A 19663-nucleotide genomic window follows, 5' to 3' on the forward strand; every position below is an offset into this window, starting at 1 on the left:
GAGGGCATTTAAAAAAAAAATTGGAAAATAAGTGAGTAGAGCGGAACTTCAGTATAGAACAGAAACAACTGTAGTCTTTGAGGTATCAAAAAGTAGCTTTTCACTGGACTGCTGCCACTTCAGATCTGATTATGATCTTCTGCACCTACAAGTGTGAATGGTTTTCCATCCTGACAGTTATCCTAATCTAATATTTCTTTTCTCCTACTTTCTTCTGCTCAAGATCCTAAAAGGAATCATTCATCAGGAAAAACATCAAATAACTTTTAAAACAGATTCTTTTTTTCCTTCTTTTTAGAAAAAAATTTCTAGTGAAATCCTATCCCTGTCTCCTCAAGGAACATGTTTATGTGAAAGGGGAAAAGTTTACAAATCACGGGTACTTTAAAGAGTAGTTAGGATTAGAGATAAATTTGTTAATTTTAAACAGGATCCTAGCAAAGCAGCTAAGTGGTTGACGTTTGATTACTTTTGGCATAGGCATGGTGGGGAGCAAGGTAATCAGAAGACAGCCTTGAATAAGGTAAATAACTATATAGGCAGAAGGATAAGTAAAATATTTTGACATCACAGTTAACTCTTGTGGCCTTTGCCCCTGACAGGGAGGGTAATAAGGATATCTGATACTCTGTAGCACCTAACATGCTATGTACTTCTTTCGCTCCCTTCTAGGGCATCATTGCTGAGTACAACAAAATCAATGGCATCAAGGAGGATGATGATACAGAAAAATTTAAGGAAGCCATAGTGAAGTTTCACAAGCTATTTGGGATGCCAGAAGAAGAGAAACTAGTGAACTACTACTCCTGCAGTTACTGGAAGGGGAAAGTGCCCCGTCAGGGCTGGGTGTACCTCAGCATTAATCACCTTTGCTTTTATTCTTTCCTCATGGGAAGAGAAGGTATGTTTTGCAGTGAAATGTCTGTTTGTGCATCTAAGAATCTTTAGGAAGTCTTCTGTAGTTTGCTACTGTTAGCCTGTTGACCCATGTCAACAGGATGTCATTGCTGTAATGTTTGAAATATTCTGATGTATAAAAATAAAACAGTAGAGTATCCTGGTGATGAACTGTACAAATCTTTTTAACTTCAGCCAGTGTTTTGACAAGTGGAGATGCACATAGGAGAAATACTTAGTTCAAATATCTGTGCGAGAAGCTTTTTTTAATACTGCATGCTATCCTGATTGTTGTAGTATTGGCAGAAGGATTCCTAAATGCTTGTGGTTGTACACTGACATGAAATAAAAACTTAATTCTCTCCCAAACAAATTGAGTATGACATCTGTGCAATACTATAAAAGACAAATACCCATGAAACAGCATTAGACAGCATTTGCTTGAGCAGTCTGTGTAGTAGGAGAGTCTGACTAAATACCTAGACAGTGGCAGTATTAAATCCATCATCCCTGAACAGACTGATCTTATATACAGAAGCTCTTTTATGATTCTTGTCTAGTTGCTCAAGTTCTTGATTTTTTTTTAAATGAAGTGGGATGCAATATTTTGATTAAATTAGGGCTTTTACAAAATACTTTTACAAGTGATAAATAAACTGTGAAACAGTTAATTGTATTGCTTTAGCTGTTGTGGAGTAGTGAGAAGCCTGTCTGGTGTGTTCAGACTACATTACATTTCCTTGCTTTCTTAGGAAAAAGGATATCAGACTCTGAGCAAGTGCTGTAACAGTGATAAGTTATGTTAGCCCAGCTAGCTATTTATGCTGTCCTCTCAGCTTTTCAAGATGCAAGAAAATTTCAGTTGAATACATTTTATAGAAAATGGAAGATAAATGCTTTTGAATGTGCTATTTTTTTCACTGAATCTTTTTGTTTACTTCTGTTCAGCAAAGTTAGTTATCCGCTGGGTTGATATTACTCAACTTGAGAAGAATGCTACATTACTCTTCCCTGATATGATCAAAGTGAGCACAAGGTCCAGTGAACACTTCTTCTCAGTATTCCTTAATATCAATGAGACATTTAAACTAATGGAACAGCTTGCCAATATAGCTATGCGACAACTTTTGGACAATGAAGGGTTTGAACAAGACAGGTCATTACCCAAGCTGAAAAAGAAATCCCCCAAAAAAGTATCTGCACTGAAACGGTAGGTAGCACTGGCTCTTAGTCATTTGCTTCTCCTCATTGCTTTTACTTACAGCATTTTGTTTAGAAGTTTTCTAATGATGTTGCTATATAGTGTTATTCCAAAAAGGAATGATTGATTCTAGGTGATGGCAAAAGGTGAGGAATTATTTAGGTATAATTAGTCTCCCTGTTGAAATAGGAACAGGAAAATATGCAAATATGCAAAGTATGAGACACATTAGAGTCACATTCTCACTTGTTCAGAAGCTTTTATGCATCTCTTGACACTGGCTGCATTAGATATCTGTTGTAAGGCCTCTTCAAGAAACATGTCTAGCATTCGTACTTGATCCTGTAACTGGAATTAAAAAATGACTCTAGATAATGAATTCCATCTAGAACTTATTTAAGGTAGTAGAGCTACAAGCAATGAAATGAAGTTCCAGGGCATGAAATAAAGTCTGGAATCTAATTCTTTCTATGGATATCACACTGCAATTTAATAGTTTCTTGTTATTTTTTTCCTTGTATCGTTCACTAACACAATCGACATATAACAGACTGTAGTCAGTTTTTGTTGATAGCTCTCATTACTTGGTGACATCTGACATGCATTTGATCACTTAGGTTTATCTAATCTTTTGTAGTACAGACCCATTACTGTTCAGTGTTTTACACTGATTGCATTAGCAAGACTAGATCCTGAAATTATTAACAGACTCTAGCCCTAAGGATTCCATTGTGTTAATAAATCAACATCAAAGAAACATTTTTGGCATAATATTATGTGGTCTCATTTTTTTTAATAATGTTAAAATCATTTAGGTTGGAAAAGACTCTTCAGATCATCAAGTCTAACTATCCACCTAACATTCAAATCTACTGCTAGATCATTTCCCTGAACAGCACATCCACATGTCTCTTAAATAACTCCAGGGATGGAGACTCCACAATCTACCAGCGCAGCCCGTTCTAATTCCTAACCTCCCATTCCAATAATAAATTCTTCTTGATATCCAGTCTAAATGTCTCCTGACGCAACTTAAGGCCATTGCCTTGCGTCCCATCACTGGATTCACTGCGCGCACTCCCAGAAAATAGGGCCAAATGCCAAAAAATCACCTAGCCTGTTACCTCTGAGAATTCAGGGTCATTGTATCCAAGTCATTTGTGGCAGATGTTTTTTATGTAGTCTTGGAATCTTCCAGCAGGGGAGATTATACATCTTTTACAAGCAAACTATTTCCACTGCGTGCTGTATGCTCAGTGTTCAACAGAGTTGTATGTTGTAGGTAACTTGCAATGGCTTGTATAAAATATATCTTAAAATGTATTTTGTACAGGTGCCTTTAAACAAAAGGCAGCTTTTTGTGGTGTTTTTTTGTTTGTTTGTTTTAGGGATCTTGATGCCAGAGCAAAGAGTGAGAGATACCGTGCATTGTTTCGACTTCCTAAGGATGAGAAGTTAGATGGACATACAGACTGTACTCTGTGGACTCCATTCAACAAAATGCATATTTTGGGTCAGATGTTTGTTTCTACAAACTACATTTGCTTTACTAGTAAAGAAGAGAACTTGTGCAGCCTTATTATCCCTCTTCGAGAGGTAAATACTTATATATGTAGATTGATAGGGCAAAAAATAAAGCAATACTGTATTGGAAATTGCATCCTAATTTTTTCCCCATTGTTGGAGAAAACCTCTTTTCATCCCTTTAACCTCTTTTGAGCATACTGTTCTGATGTGTTCTAAGTAATATTTGATGAGTGTGTATTTTAGAACTAAGTTCCTGCTACTAAAACTCACGTGGAATTCCCTGTCAGTTTTTACAACGTTAAAGACTTCTTTTTCTCACATAATTTGTTATTCTGATTTACATTTCCATGGTATATTTTTTGTCTCATAGAGAGGGACGATAAGACTTCCTAGATAGATGAGTGGAACTTCTATTAAAGAATCTGTCAGATAATTTGCATCTGTCAGATGTAAAAAGACTTGTAATACTAATGAATTGAATTGTCTCTTCATGCAGACAAACTTGCAATTATTTATTCCTGTATATGGAAAATATTTGCCAGCATTTAACAAATGCTTTTGTGCTGTCCTTTTTAAAGTTGGTTGCTTAAAATACGTGTTCAGTAAAAAATAATTAAAGTTTGAGGCAACGAAATAAGATGTATTGGGGAGATTTTGTGTGATTTGATTTGCTTTGTGGGTTGATGGAAAAATGTGTCAAGTCTTGGGAATAGTTGCAGAGCTCATGTAAACAAGGACAGTTTAGCTTATCTGAAGAACCATGGCATATTTAAAGCACTCTTTTTCCCATATGTCATTAGGAGTAAAAACAAATAGTATTTGTTTGGAAACCTTGAAGTACAGCTTCTCCATGGTGTGTTGCAATGACCTTGGTTACTTGAGCAGAGACATTCAGTTACGATTGTGCTAGTTGTCTGGAATTCAGAGGGAGCAACAGTCCTCTGAGTAAAGTGTTAGAGAAGGGGAATAAGGTTTGCATTTAACTGGACCTCTTTTCCTGGATACAAATTGAACAACTATTTTTGATAATCACAGCTGCAGTAGCATGGGGTTCAAAGCTTTAAGAAATAGTTGAAGGAATAAGTGTTTTTATTCTGAACAGGTAAAGTCTCCAGCACCAACAAGGAGAATGGTAACACGCAGGATAACGCCAGCCATTGGAACAACAGATCAGTACCCTTGACAGTTAAAGGGAAGCTTTCTATTTAATTAAAGCATTGGTTCAAACCCTAATTCCAGTGTTCTGGAACATTCTGGAGATGTTTTGACAGATAAGGCAATAACAAAGCATTGATTCAGAAATGATGATTGGAAAAGATTTTCAGCAGCTGCCTGCACTGTTCGCTGCTCCTAGTATGTGCAGGCTCCAAGATCAGCACTTCGGATACTTGTGTGTCTCTACTTCAATAGGCAATAAGCAGTTTTCAGCTCTCGTTAGAGCAGAGCACATTTGCCATAATGCTTGTCCTGTGCCTCTATAAATTCTTCTTTTTGTGCTGATTATGCTCAAACAGTTTTTAAGTGGAATAGAAAAACAACATAGGAACACTCTTTAGCTAATTATGCTGTTGGTGAAGGTCCTTGAAGTCAATGAAGAATAACACGTTTGTAGTAAACAGAAAAATAAATGGAAGTTCACAGGACAGAGAGGCGATTTAGGACCTGAGCTGTTCATTGAGGTCTTTAAATATATCTTCACAGGAAATATGTGAAAAACAGTTATCTTATCCTTTTAGCTAGAGAAACGTGAATATTACCACACTAATGTCTCACCATTTATCCCTACTTTAAATTTAAAAAAAAAATAAATACTTCAGGTAAGCCAAAATGTGCCCTCTTCTATTCCAAAGGCAGTAAGACAGTTATTGTTACCTAGGAAATTGTTTAAAGTCATGGAAGTTAAAAGTGCTTTGAATTATGCTTTGTGTTTTCTTCAAAGTATGAACTGCACAAAGTGGATTAATTTGTTTTTAAGGCTAATAATTGGTAATGCTTAGAACACACAGCTGTTAAAGAGTTCGTCCATAGTGTATGACTTATCCTTGAGATTTCTTGGTGTAAACACTTTACTAAAAGTTCAGGGAACTTGTGCCCTGTGTTCGATAGATTGTAGTGTGAGTACTGTTTACAGGCTGGAGTTCAGCTAGATTAGTGACCAGACCACTAATAACTGAAGGTCAAACAGAAACCTTCACGTCACAGATTGGATGCCTTCCTTTGTAAGGAAAAGTATGGGGTTAGTTTCCCTTAGTTGCAGGTTTCTGTGTGTCATGAAAATGGAGTTGCATTAACAGTTGTTATTACAGTATGCAGCTGTAAGATAGTAGAACAGGAGAGTTATTAAAAAAAAAAAATTATTCACATGTGTTAGCAACAAAAAGTAAGCAAGATTTTCAGCCTATTTTAGCATTGAAGACCAAAAGAGGGATTTGGAGGTCCTACAAAAAGCTCATAGATCTGCATCCCACAGAAGAAATTTTGTTCTACTACTACTTTTAAACCAAAGCCTGAGGAAAATAAACTAAGCAGTGCAAAGGAGTTTTGCTGGAGAATGTGCAGAAGCTAGTTGTAGGGGGATGACAGTCTTCATCCTCAGACTTGTGAGCAGTTGAATCCATACCCTGTTTTCCAGTAGAGGGATGTTCATGATGATTTGATATAGGAGAGGAAGGGACAAGAGTTTATTGTACTTAGTTTCTTAAACCGAGCAACTTGATTAATTAAAGATCTTAATCTGTTGCTAACTGTTTCTTCCTAGGTGACAATAGTGGAAAAAGCAGACAGCTCCAGTGTGTTGCCCAGCCCGTTATCAATCAGCACTAAAAACAGAATGACGTTCCTGTTTGCCAACTTGAAAGACCGAGACTTTCTTGTACAGAGGATTTCAGATTTTCTGCAACAAACAACTTCAAAAATATACTTGGAAAAAAATATTTCTGGAAGTTGTATGAGCTCTGACGATGAGGTATGTGGAGGGGAACAGGAATCGTTTACTAAAAGGGAGTTTCAATTGTTGCGATAAGAGAGAAGACAAAAACCTTTAAGTGCTATACCTTTGTACACAGAAACCTTACATTCTAGATGTAAAGCCTTTAGCTTCCCCTAAGCTATACAATTAAAATGTTATGACTAGAATATCTTTTTCGTGTTAGAAGTAAGAGAAATCACTGTTGAAGTGGAAGAGCTACTTTAACTCCTGCTGCCACATTCTAACATCAAAGTGTGTCTTTTGTGAGAAGTAGCATGGTTAACTATCTGGTTAATTGAATAATACTGTTTAATATGACTTACCCAAGTCAAAATATAATTGTGGAATTTAGTATTTTAAAAAGCTCAGTTAATATAAAGCTATTTTAATGCAAGTCAAACTGCTGAATTGGATACTTCGATTCTTCAGAGAAGGACGTATGAGTTTATAAATACACTGTTTTTGAACTTCAGAAGGTTTGAACTAAAAACAGGTGGTCCTGTTCTGAACTTCTTTGCTATTTACCTATGCAAAGTAAATAGTTTTTAAAAGATGTAGTTAGATGAATGTTTCTCAGACACTCTGAATATCAAGGCTTCTGTTTGAATTCTTAAGTTTTGTGTGAATTTAGGTGCTCCATATCACAGCCTCATCAGATCTGTTTAACCCAGCAAAGCTTAGCAGTTCAGGTCTCAAAGCAGACAAGGCTTTTGTGCTGTATCATTTTGGTTTTATGTAGGTAGACCTCATGTTCCAACTTTGTACTAAACCATACCTTAGTATTGCGCTGAATAGCCCTACCCTGCTGGCCATATAAATCTTAAAAGTCAGTTTTTGACTTGCTTTATTGGTGGTAAGGTGTAATCGGTGTGTTTTAGTTGCATTCCAGAGCACATACGCATGTATGCATAATGCTGAAACTTCTTACCTTTTCCCTAAATGGAACTTCTTTTTCTACCTATGGAATTATAAGCACAAATTAATAATTGCAATCACTATTACAGTTAGTAATATGATTACATACGTAGACATACATGACTGCTAATTTCAATTTTAGGCATATAGTGTGAATTGCTGTATGAGATATTAACTGTAGTAAAAGTTTTCAAAGCTGTTTGAGAAGTCAGAGTCCTTTTTCTCCAAAATATTTTTCTTCCTAATTACAGTCTGACAGTGTTCAATTTTCTTTAGAATAATTTTTTTTCAAGTGAGGGGAGCAAAATAATTGAGGAAATTATTGAGGAAACTGCAGATATTGTTATTATTTTATACTGGTTTAAATTTTGTTTTCTTTTTACTCTGATTGTACGTGGGTGATTTAATTTGCTCAGTCTGAGTTAGCTGTTAGCGTACAGAAACTTTGAAGTAAAAGAAAGTAAAAAGTCCAGACTGGTTCAGTCCTATGCCTGTGTTGTTCATGACTGATTTCTGCAGGTGTTTACAAGATCAAATAGTATCATTTCTGCCAGCACACACAAAAGCCTCAGCTCTGAGTCGGAAGGAGAGCGACAGTTCAATCTCAATGGCAATGGCATTCCAACAGCAACTCAAGCTTTAATGACTATGTATCGACGGAGGTCACCTGAGGAGTTCAACCCCAAGCTGGTAAAATATGTCTGAGTGCTGTACCTGACTGAAAAAAGTTGTTAAAATTGTTTTCTTTAAAATGCATCCTTTTGACCCAGCGAAGTTTCATTCTGCCACAGACTTGTCTCTACGAGTGGCAATATTTTTGTCAAAAATGAAACATTTCACATGTGAGAGTTTGTATGCCTGTTCTGAAGTACAACTGCTCCAATAGCCTTCTTTTAACAGTAAGGTCTACTGGAATAGAAATTAAGAAATGGGAGGAGGCAACCCATTAAGAAGAGAATTGGACTGTAGCCATGTTATTTCTTGCTCCCTTGGAAAGTTAGAACATTACAGGCTTTTAGCACTTCTCTTTCTAACACTATTAAAAATGCTAAGCCCCATCTTTATGCATTTCTTTCGTTGCTGTTAGGCTAAAGAGTTTTTGAAAGAACAAGCGTGGAAGATTCACTTTGCTGAATATGGCCAAGGAGTCTGTATGTATCGTACCGAGAAGACGAGAGACCTTGTGCTGAAGGGCATTCCAGAAAGCATGAGAGGGGAACTTTGGCTACTGTTTTCAGGTAAATATTCATTCAGAACATGACTGTGGGATATAAGCAAAAGCATGAGGGGAGAGAGGATTTCAAAAGTATTTAAGGGTGTAGTTAATAAGCATGCAAAAATATTTGGCTGTGTGTTAACAGGCACAAGACCGGTTTAGACAAGTTCTGTCTAGATGAGAAAACATCCTTTCTCAAACAAGGCTCAGATACCTAGGGAAGAATATTTAAAAAAAAAAAAAAAAAAAAAAAAAAGCACAGTGTATACTCTGTTACCAGAAGTCAGCAGCGCAGGGGCTTCTAGATGTTCAAAAACCACCAGCAGGCCTACTTTGCATTCGTTTAATCGTTTCTGAATCCAGTTAATCTTTTGGCCTTCACAATAAGTTCTTGCAGGCAATTCCAAAATTTAGGCATGCTGCTGTGCTCCCAGTATGTGAAAAATAGTGAGAAAATATTCTCTGTCCATCCATCCTTTCTATGCTGTTGAGGATTCTCTACATCTGTGTCCCCTTAGGCCTTTTTTCAAAGCTGAAGGATTTTATTCATTTTGTTACAACTTAAATGGAAATCAGGTTTTCTTCTTACATTTTTGCTTTCTGTATGCTTTCTCTAGCTCCATCCCTTCATGAGATAGTTACCACAGCTACCTACAACACTTAAGATATGAGCACACCAAGGACTTTGTATGGTGGCATAAGGATACTTCTTGTTTTGTTTTCCATTTCTTTGCTAAAAATGCTTGATCTTAAGTCATCTTTTCGGTGCTTGGCATTAAACAGATGTTTTCAGACAATATACACAAGATGCACAGATCTGTCCTGCATCTGGCTAATAGTTTGGACTAGTTTTCATGGTATAGTTATAATCAGTCTTTTTCAATGTGCATTACTGTGTGCTGGCACTTGATATCTTTTGTTGCTTAGACTGTCATTTCCAGGTAAGTTTTGAAGTCACCAGTGAAATCTCATAGCAACCCTGTGAGTGTGTGATAGTAACCCTAAAACATGCCCAAGATGACAGTGTCATTTTCAGAAGCAGGAATAGACCTCAGGAGTTCCCGTCTCTCACTTTTGGCTGAGATACCGTACTTTCTGCAACCAAACATAATCTACTCCCTCCTCAGGGCAAGTAGCTTTCTCAGAGGCATGTTCTGAGTTATTTAGGGTAATCAAACCCACAGCCAGCTGCAGAGGAAGCTCATGATACCATGTGATTGCACAGCTTTTTTTTGTTCGTCATGCCTCCTTTTTCATCCTGGATGAAAAATAGAGGCTTTATTATTTTCTCTTTTTTATTTTTCAAAACCTTAATATAAAATCTCTCTAGAGGAGAAGACAAGATCATCTACGCATTATACTTTTTTAAATCACCTTTACGAAACTAATGTTTCACATTTGTTTCAAAGCGTGTATTGGATTTTAAAACTGATGTTCAAAATGAAAGGAGAGCAGAAGCATCATCATGGTGAGATATTGTATCTGTTAAGCCTTGCTTTGTCTTGTGGTTTTAATACCATTCTCCCACTCCCAGGAGCCATTAATGAAATGGCCACTCATCCTGGCTATTATGAGGACCTAGTGGAGAGATCGATGGGGAAGTATAACCTTGCTACAGAAGAGATAGAGAGGGACCTGCATCGCTCCCTCCCAGAACACCCTGCTTTCCAGAATGAGATGGGTATTGCTGCTCTAAGGAGAGTGTTGACAGCTTATGCTTTTAGAAATCCAAACATAGGATATTGTCAGGTAATTGAAATACCTTGGCACTCTTTCAATTTCTGGAATTCCAGTTCTTTCCTCTTATTCCTGCTTCTTCAGCTGTACACATTTGGGTATTTGGCCATGTAAGTACACTGATACTGGTAAAATATTGCGAAGAGAAGCCTCAGCACTGCAGAATTACAGTAGTGCTGAGGTCAGAGGGATTTAACACAAGGGCCTACATAGCATTCTGTAGGCATATTTTCTGCCTCTAAATCTAGAAGCTGGGCAGAAGATAACTACAGAACTGTCCTGTAGTGCATCTACAGAAAACAAAAAATGAACACTAAAGAAAGGGTTCTTCAGGAACTCTTTTAAGCAGGAAAAAAAAAAGTCTTTCTAATTGCTCAGCCTTAAGTTTTGGCCGTCTTAATGAATTAGTTAAAACAACCCTCCAAAACCTCCTCTACTTTTTTCAATGATGCAATTCAGTCAGGCAAAACAAAACAAACGTAAAAGAACGCTCTAGAGCATATCAGTGTACGTTGCAACCATGTACTGGTACAGTTAATGCTGAACAGTACATTGTTTTAGAGGTTTTATGCCTGTGATGCAAGTCAAGTTTCCAGTCCCAAATCATTCTTTCTTTCTACGTAACTTTCAGTAGTCACCTGGGCCCTTTTTTTGTCTTTTTTTGCAAATTTTACCTATTTCTAGATAAAAGAAACTTGGATTCATAAGTGTTAAGAAGCCTACTTAATGTCTGACTGTTAATACTGCCAGATGCAACATGAGTAAGCGCAAGTATAAGCAATTCTAACAGATACCATCATAAATTACTTAATAGCAAATATAACACATACAATACAGTAACCTTTTTTTTAAAGGTTGCTTAACAGAGGATTAGTAGAAAGACACTGTTTCTAGTTCCTAAAGCTGCCATGGTAATTGTTAAGAGCCTTGAGACTTGGTCCATGGCATTCAGAATGCTGATTCATGGTTACAGTGAGAATTCAGGCACTGAAGTGTTTCATACATAGTAGACAAGATAAAAGGAAGTAACAGACTTTGACAGAGTTGTAATGTTGTTCTGAATCTCAGTTGAACATTAATTGCTGTTTCAAAATAGGTAATGATCAAACTGGAGTCCTAAAATGTTAATGAGTCAGGATCTGAAATGAGGCAAACTGAGAAGAAAACGGTACTGAAATACTTCGATTTTGTCAGACTAACAGAAGTCTAGTCAAAGGATCTGAGCAAACAATTCAGAGGTCATTGTACAATGTTGTGATGTTGGAAATGGAGGGAAACGTCATAGGAAAAGCTGTCAGGTGAACAGTCGAACACTGAGAGTGAGCAACAATGAGAGACTTCTGTTTCACTACGCTGTAGTTGTTTGTGACTGACACTATTAACAGATAATTGTCTCAGTCCATAGTTTTTTATGTGCTTTGTACTGGCAGAAAGCATGGGGAACGTAACCTACCTCTGCAAGGAGTTCAGTGGTCATCATCAGTGCTCTAGGAGGCATTTTGTCAGTATTGGACTCAGATTCCTTAAGAGCACCGATTAGCAGAATATCAGTAGCAGTGAAACTGGATGCTTGCAGACCTCAGTAGAGCCCTAATTATGCAAAGAAATCTCGTGTGGTTTTTGTTTTTGTTATTTTTTTTTAAACTAATTTTTGTGGTTTATTTGATGCTTTCTCAAGCTGTTCTGTGAGCACTGGGAAAAGTTTGGGATCTGCATGGGGATATTTAGCTAATTTCCTAACTACAGTAAGCACTTATCTGCCCACTTACTGTGTTAGATATTGAAGAAATGGGTCTAGCAAATTATATTTCTTTCCTTTTAGGCTATGAATATTGTCACTTCAGTACTTCTCCTTTATGCAAAGGAAGAGGAAGCTTTCTGGTTGCTGGTGGCTTTGTGTGAACGTATGCTACCTGACTACTACAACACGAGAGTTGTTGGTATGTTATGAAGAAATCTTCTAAAATGGCAGTACAAAATTAACTGAGTTGATATTGCTCCTATTGAAACAAGCATGTGTGTAGATTCATTTGTGGCATAGAAACAATTTTGAACGCTCATGGTAAAACAGTGTGCTCAGTGAGGAGGGTAGAAGCAATTTCCTAAAAAGATACTGTGATAGCTAAATTTTTCACCTACTTAGGATTAGATGCAATTCTAAAATGGGCTTAACAGGGTAAATCCAAAAGAGATGAGAGGCTACAATTGGACTTCTAGATGATCCAGATATCTAACTAAGGTGGAAACAGGAGCTTTGACAAGTTACAGTAGAAACCTTTGTGTCTGTTCACATCTGATTCGAAAGAGTGACAGTATCTGAAAGCTGTTGCTCTCAGATAGCAGATCCCTTGTGTATGTGAAAGTAGAAGCTGTCTTTACTGTAGCTTACAAGTGTTTGAGATACTCATACAGTTTTAGAAATTACTCGTCTTGGCCTGCTTAAAATACTGATGTTATGGCTTAGATATGTTTCACAGACGGTTCTTTTTTAAAGATAAATCCATACCCTCACAGGCATGTCATGTTGGCTGCCTCAGATAGGTAATGCTGAAAAGTATTATTCTGTTGGTAGTATTAAATACTAAGCCATAATGTAACTTCTATAGGTCCTAGAGCATATTTGACAATTCGTTGGCTCTTAGTGTATAATTAAGACGATAAAAAAAATAAAAAAAAAAACACTTATTACAGTTCAATTTGTATGTACAGCTTAATAGTGAAATTATTACTGATACTTACCTGAAAGCAAGAAATTCATATAAGAATCATGTAGAATATTCTTTTTTGTATCTAGAGATTGGGAAAAAATATATATTTTTTCCCGAAATGATGATATATTCAGTTGCTCCCAAATTAATGAACATCTAACCTTATTTATTTTCAACAGGAGCATTGGTGGATCAGGGTGTCTTTGAAGAGTTAGCTCGTGACTATGTTCCACAGCTTTATGACTGCATGCAGGACTTGGGTGTAATATCCACTATTTCCCTGTCCTGGTTCCTCACTCTTTTCCTCAGTGTAATGCCATTTGAGAGTGCTGTGGTGGTTGTGGATTGTTTCTTCTGTGAAGGAATAAAGGTGATATTTCAGTTGGCACTCGCTGTCCTCGATGCTAATGTAGATAAGCTGCTCAACTGTAAAGATGATGGAGAAGCCATGACAGTTTTGGGAAGGTATATGTTACAGAAAATAAAGTTTCTTCTTTTCTTTGCTTCCTCTTCTGATTTGTGTTCTGCTACGTTGAAATACTCAAACCAGTGCACTAAATGTAAATCTTTTACATGTTTGAAGTCCTTTTCCACCCATATACAGTGCCCTTTATATCATCTTAAACTAATGTTTAGTGACCAATAAAATAAATTATTCTGTCAAGATGTTCAAATAAACTTCCCAAACCTAGTTATAGAAACTTACTTTGGTTGATTGCATAATTTTTATTACATCATCTTTTACTTGCTATCACATAAATGTTGCTAAGAAAAAAGATTGATCTCAAGGGAAATTGTTTTGAGAATAAACTCAGATAGAACTCGGACACGTTAGGTAGACAAATGCATTTTGGTGAAACAGGAGGCCATTAAACAGACTAGGTTGAGTCATTTAATACGAAATGCTACTGCTGTATGTAACCTCCAATTTCTTGACATGCACTCATCAAAAATCATGTAAATTCATTCAATTTACATGATCGTTTTTACATTTAATTAATTTATATGTAACCCTTATTCTACTAGCCCTCAGAAGGGAAGGAGTACAAATGAATCTTGGGTTTCTCATTTAATTTTCTTTTTCTCACCAGGTATTTGGACAGCGTAACTAATAAGGACAGCACTCTTCCACCCATTCCTCACCTTCACTCGTTGCTCAGTGATGATGTAGAGCCTTATCCCGAGGTGGATATCTTCAGACTAATCCGATCTTCCTATGAGGTAGGGTAGGATTTCTCAAGGGAACTTGCCAACCTGCAATAGTTCCTCTTTATAGATGATTTTGGTTCTTTTTATGGAAGAAGTACTGGAAGAAGTACTCATCTCAGAAGGCCAAAATGGGCTAGGGGGTTAGTCTTTTTTTCTTTTAACTTAAACTTTTGCAGCTGTCTTGCATAGAAGCATGCCACATCACAGGAGAGCAGCTCGCGACCAAAAAGTAGCTTACAAACAAAAGGCTGAATTTGTAATTCACAAACTGTTAATTTTATTGTAAGTTTTTTCATGCCTTTCCCAACTGCAATGTTAGTGAAATCAATGGGATTTCACGAGACCTTGCCATTATCAGTGGAACTTTGTTCTTTTTAAGTTTTCAGCTAGTGCTGATTGGTGATAATAGAGATAGAGATTGGTGATAGCAGAGAAATTAGTGACCCAGGGTCACAAAGGTAAAATATTTTCAGGTGAAATGAGCTGGTAATAACTAATATCTGTAAAGCATAGAACAAAGCCTACAAGAGAACTAAAACTTGTAAATGAGTTTCATTGTCCTTAAATTAAAAAAAAAAATCAATTAAAATATCCCTGATGATTACACTGATGTTATTTTTTATTAAAAAAAAAAAAAGTAACTTAAAGGAGTAATTCTTAATTTCCTTTTTTCCTTTCCTGTATACAGACTTAACTAGTATTTTCAGCTCAAGATGTAGGTATATGTTAACAATATGACAACTGTTTCAGAAGCACTTCCTATGCCACTAAACCTAAGCATTATTAGTGTGGTTCAGTTTGTCCTTCAGCGTAGAATATACTGAGGAACGTTTGACTCTTGAGACGAGAATATAAGTAACAAATACAATCTACTATGCCAGTGATTTCTTTATTTATTGAAAATACTTTTTTTGTAAGCGATCTTGTATGTTTTCTTTGAATTTGGTAATCAATTCAGGAACCTGATATTGTGATGATTACAGTAGAAGTGACTGAAATAATGAAAAATCATTGCAGAGTTAGAAGCCTATGCATTGTTCGCTAGCTGTCAATGGACTGTAAATTTGGATTTTCAGAGTTGTCACATGCTTAATTCCTTTTATTCTTCCAAACCAGAGAATTGTCCCTGATTACTGGAATAGATGTGATTTCAGAGGCACAAAAACCTCTCTTTTCAAGACTTTTGTGACCTCTGTGGTACTTGATGTTCTTGGATGTTTATCTAGATTACATTTTTTTTCAGAAGACTTTTTTATTTTAAAAATATTCCAAGCACATAAACATCTTTTTACTCCTAAGGTACATGATAAAGGTGCAAGTAGCATCACAACTTTAGTGCTAACTTGGCCACACAAGAATATGCTAGATGCAATTGAATTGGCAATATAAATCCATCTTGCCACACCCCCTCTTAGTTTTACAGGTAGCATTATTGGTTTTGGTGCTCTTCTGTGCATTTCTAAGTATGTTACAGGTGTTTTCTTGATGGCAAAAAACTTTTACTTATAATTCATGAAAAGAAATATTAGACAGTAGTCATTTCTCTACATATGAGAGCATGGAATGTTATTCCCAGTAGGCTTTCCTCTAGGATGCTTCTGTAGTGTATCTAGGAGCTCCCTGAGACTGTTACGTGCATTGTGGGGGCAGGGGAGAAACCTTCTGAAAATAAGATTTAGGCACTTTTGAGAATCTTCTTCCTAATGGAAGTTGCATTCCTGTTGGTTGGTTTCAGATGCTTAGGAATGTAAGGACTGCTATACTGTCCTGTATCAGCTGTTACAGATCCAGTTAGTCTGAATATCTTCTTTGTGTTGTGGCAAATAAAAGATGTTCCAGGAGAAGCTGAAATAAAACCCTTCAGAAGGAGTTGTGAAACAATCTGTTCACAGAGATTTGCCATGGAAATTTCTAACTACTGAGATTGAAATGTGAGGATTTATAACTTAATAAAGTACTTTCAAAATAAAAAAAGTTATTTGGAAAAAATAGAATCTAGTGACAAATTTCTAAAGTCTTCATAACTTCATTGTGTGTTAGAAAAATAAATGGCTTAGTGCCTTAGCAGCAGTTTGAACTGTACCACTTATGATCCTTCACAAAATTAAATTCATATATTGAATACATCAAAGTAAAGCCTAGTACTAATACCCACACTATCCTGTCCTCCTTTTTTTTTTTTTGTCTTAAGAAATTTGGAAGTATCCGAGCAGATTTGATTGAACAAATGAGATTCAAACAAAGACTGAAAGTTATTCAAACCCTTGAAGATACTACAAAGCGCAATGTGGTAAGTACAAAATTAACGTTCTTTACAAAGATTAAGGTCTGACAGTTTCTGAAATAAAATTAGCTTTTCATGATACATGGGTTTCAAATCTGTATCTGTTAATGTTATGTTTTAAAAGGTACGAACTATTGTGACGGAGACTTCTTTTACTATCGATGAATTGGAGGAACTGTATGCTCTTTTCAAGGTAAAGCTGAAGTGATCCTGTGCTTGCAGGAAAAGCAAATGTTTAAATCTGATATGGGATCGGGTATTGTAGTTTTCTCAAGGCCAGGCTGAGGGTTTGAGTTACCATCAGATATCTTAATGCAAACTTGAGTTAGCTGCTAGGTTGCTGAATATCCAAAAAAAAAAAAAAAAAAAGTTTTAAAAGCTCAGGAAAGAAGTAATGCACTAAGTGATTTGTCTGAGGGGGAAAAAAAGGAATATGCTGATGTAAACTAATATTACAAAAAAGTGAATATAGAGGTTTTTGATCACTCTTTAGAAACTTACGTATGTCTCTCTATGCCTAAGTTTTAGAATTGATCATGGAATCATTTTATTCTACTACTGATACTTTCATGTCACACTAGCTGATTTTTGCCATTGTTAATGCTTTAACGTATTGTATGGAGATATAGCGGCATATAGTGATATCTTAGTAATTGGTTGTACATACTGGTTTACATACACTCTGGAAGTAAAGACTTCACGAGACTTCCCCTCTTTCTAACTTTGTGTGGTGAGGTTGAGAGGGATGACTGAGCATGACCTGTCTATGTATATGCATAAGTCACAGTTGCTTACTGCTCAGTTCAAAACAGGTATTTCATGTTTCATCCATATGTGAGGCAGAAAAAGTTTTGCTTTATCTTTTTTCCTTTTTTTCTTTTTGTAGAGGGAAGTGACTTTGTGCTGTTTAGAGGAGAAATCCCTTGCAGAATTGCAAGGGCTAGGTAGATGGAAATACATCTGCTAGTCTTGTGTTAAGAGGGTGCATGTAAGAGATTTGTTCTTTTATCATTGCTAAGTGATGAGTTGTTTACAGAGGTGATGACAATCTCACAGTATTTGCCTTGTGTTCAGGCAGAACATCTGACTAGCTGCTACTGGGGAGGAAACAGCAATGCTATTGACCGGCATGATCCCAGCCTGCCTTATCTGGAGCAGTACCGTATTGATTTTGAACAGTTCAAGGGGATGTTTGCTCTTCTCTTTCCTTGGGCATGTGGAACTCATTCAGATGTATTAGCTGCACGCTTATTCAGGCTTCTGGATGAAAATGGAGACTTGCTCATCAACTTCCGTGAATTCGTGTCTGGGCTAAGTAAGGAGGAATTCATAGCACTCTTGAAATAATCTGACCAAATCAGTTTGTTTCTAAAGGGGATCCAGTCTGTCACAAACAGATGTTTTATTAGTCATCAGATAATGAGTTTGTTTGACATATGCCTGTTTTCATAAGTCAGTCACCTTTGTTTTAAGAGCTGTACATGCTACTGTGGAGTTAACTTGATCATGCCTGTGGCAGTGGTTCCCACAGAGGTTCAGGCTGGACTCAGTAGGTGCATCTAAATTAGGCAGTGGTGTGTTGCACTGGGAGAAGGACCACACACGAACAAGAACTACATACCCATTAGGACCCGATGCCCACACTGTGCATTTCACTGTGGTTCTCTGCACACCCACAGTGTGATGGTCATGGCCTCATGCCTGTACCCTGTATGTGGTTGAAGCGATGTTCACAGCTCTCCCAGGAAGCCCAGCTGAGAGCTCAGCTGTAGGTCTCCCTTAAAGTCCTAAGGGAGTGCTTCACTTAGAACCTTATGAATCCAAAGAAGAAAATTCTGGGACTCTGTGCCTGTAACAAAGAGTGTCTCTCTCTGGATTCTAAAAGCACCTAGTTCATATGAATCGGCAGCTAAACAATTTGTCATTAGGAGGTCTGAAACCTCCTTTCTGTTGTGGAGGTATCTCTAGACTGTTAACCACAGAATACTTTTCAGGATTACCTAAGAAGGATGTAAAGAAAATAATGAGTAGCTGCTTCTTTTGTGGTTTTTCTATACTCAGTGGGTGCTCGTGAGAACAGTCAGAAAACAAAAACTTCAAAAAGGATGGTGGTGTCTTTCTCTATTGTTATTGGTAAGACTTGCCTACTTTTCCACTTAATTCCTCAGCTTCTGGTGGAAAGCGATACCTTACATGACCATTTCAGCTGTGTTCTTTTTGCTTGCCACTGAAGTACATGTGCATCTAAAAGACTTAATCCAAGAAGAGGATGTTTGTGGGACATCATCAGTGCCAACATACCGAAGTGCTTTGTGGCTTAATTGGAGCCCTTTACAGCCTACGTCCAGTCTGCAACTGACTTGTTCTTGCTGTAGCTCTATTCCACCTTGATGCAACCTTTTGTAGGTGGGCTTGGTTCTGAAGAAGGGCCAGCAATTCAAGATACCATCTGAAGGAAGTGGTGCTGTATGAAAGATGAATTCTCAGAGGGAACTTGTAACCTTCTAGAATTTCACTTTTGGTTACATTTTATAGTTAAAGATTAAATGAAAAAAACACTACTTCACAAAACACTGCTGTCATGTATTTTCTGTGCACACCTGCCTGGATTTCCCTGATGACTGACTCACAAAAATGTCCTGCAGCTTGTGTGCTTAATGGTGTGGTTACTTCTGGTCAAAGTATTTCCTTTTGGGAAGTTTTTTTTTCTTTAAAAAAAAAAAAACATGAACCAACCAAACAAAAAAAACCAACACATTTTTCTGTTCATCTTTGAGTTATATTGCATTCTGTCGTCTGCTCCTTAAACTTTTTCGGAAATTTGGGAGTGTGTACCTTTTATCAGTGCTGCCAGCTTTAGAAAAGGGAGAGAGGCAGCATTTGTTCCCCTGACTGTTCAGAAGCAATATGAATTTTGAGAAGTTTATATGCACGTATGTGGGCCAGGGGGAGGACAGAGTGAGGATGTTGGCTTTGCTTGCCCCTGAAGAAAGAAGCAGTG

The 19663-nt window shown here is 36.9% G+C and overlaps 1 protein-coding gene and 1 long non-coding RNA gene across 11 annotated transcripts in view; one reads left to right on the top strand and one right to left on the bottom strand.

Moving 5' to 3' along the window:
- The window catches only part of LOC308194748, a 310853-nt gene that overhangs the window by 219401 nt on the left and 71789 nt on the right, over positions 1 to 19663 (bottom strand). The gene's annotated exons all lie outside the window — the stretch shown is intronic.
- The window catches only part of TBC1D9 (TBC1 domain family member 9), a 71759-nt gene that overhangs the window by 43254 nt on the left and 8842 nt on the right, over positions 1 to 19663 (top strand). For all 6 annotated transcript variants that reach the window (XM_080590926.1, XM_080590927.1, XM_080590928.1 and 3 more), the window contains 13 exons: positions 673 to 901; positions 1846 to 2107; positions 3487 to 3694; positions 6384 to 6590; positions 8028 to 8198; positions 8596 to 8746; positions 10259 to 10473; positions 12284 to 12401; positions 13349 to 13634; positions 14261 to 14390; positions 16570 to 16668; positions 16787 to 16855; positions 17737 to 17977. In XM_080590926.1, the coding sequence (XP_080447052.1) occupies positions 673 to 901; positions 1846 to 2107; positions 3487 to 3694; positions 6384 to 6590; positions 8028 to 8198; positions 8596 to 8746; positions 10259 to 10473; positions 12284 to 12401; positions 13349 to 13634; positions 14261 to 14390; positions 16570 to 16668; positions 16787 to 16855; positions 17737 to 17977 (2386 nt within the window). The remainder of the gene's footprint in view (positions 1 to 672; positions 902 to 1845; positions 2108 to 3486; positions 3695 to 6383; positions 6591 to 8027; positions 8199 to 8595; positions 8747 to 10258; positions 10474 to 12283; positions 12402 to 13348; positions 13635 to 14260; positions 14391 to 16569; positions 16669 to 16786; positions 16856 to 17736; positions 17978 to 19663) is intronic.

This window comes from Anser brachyrhynchus (assembly GCF_964034855.1).
Source record: "Anser brachyrhynchus genome assembly, chromosome: 4".
Taxonomy (NCBI): domain Eukaryota; kingdom Metazoa; phylum Chordata; class Aves; order Anseriformes; family Anatidae; genus Anser; species Anser brachyrhynchus.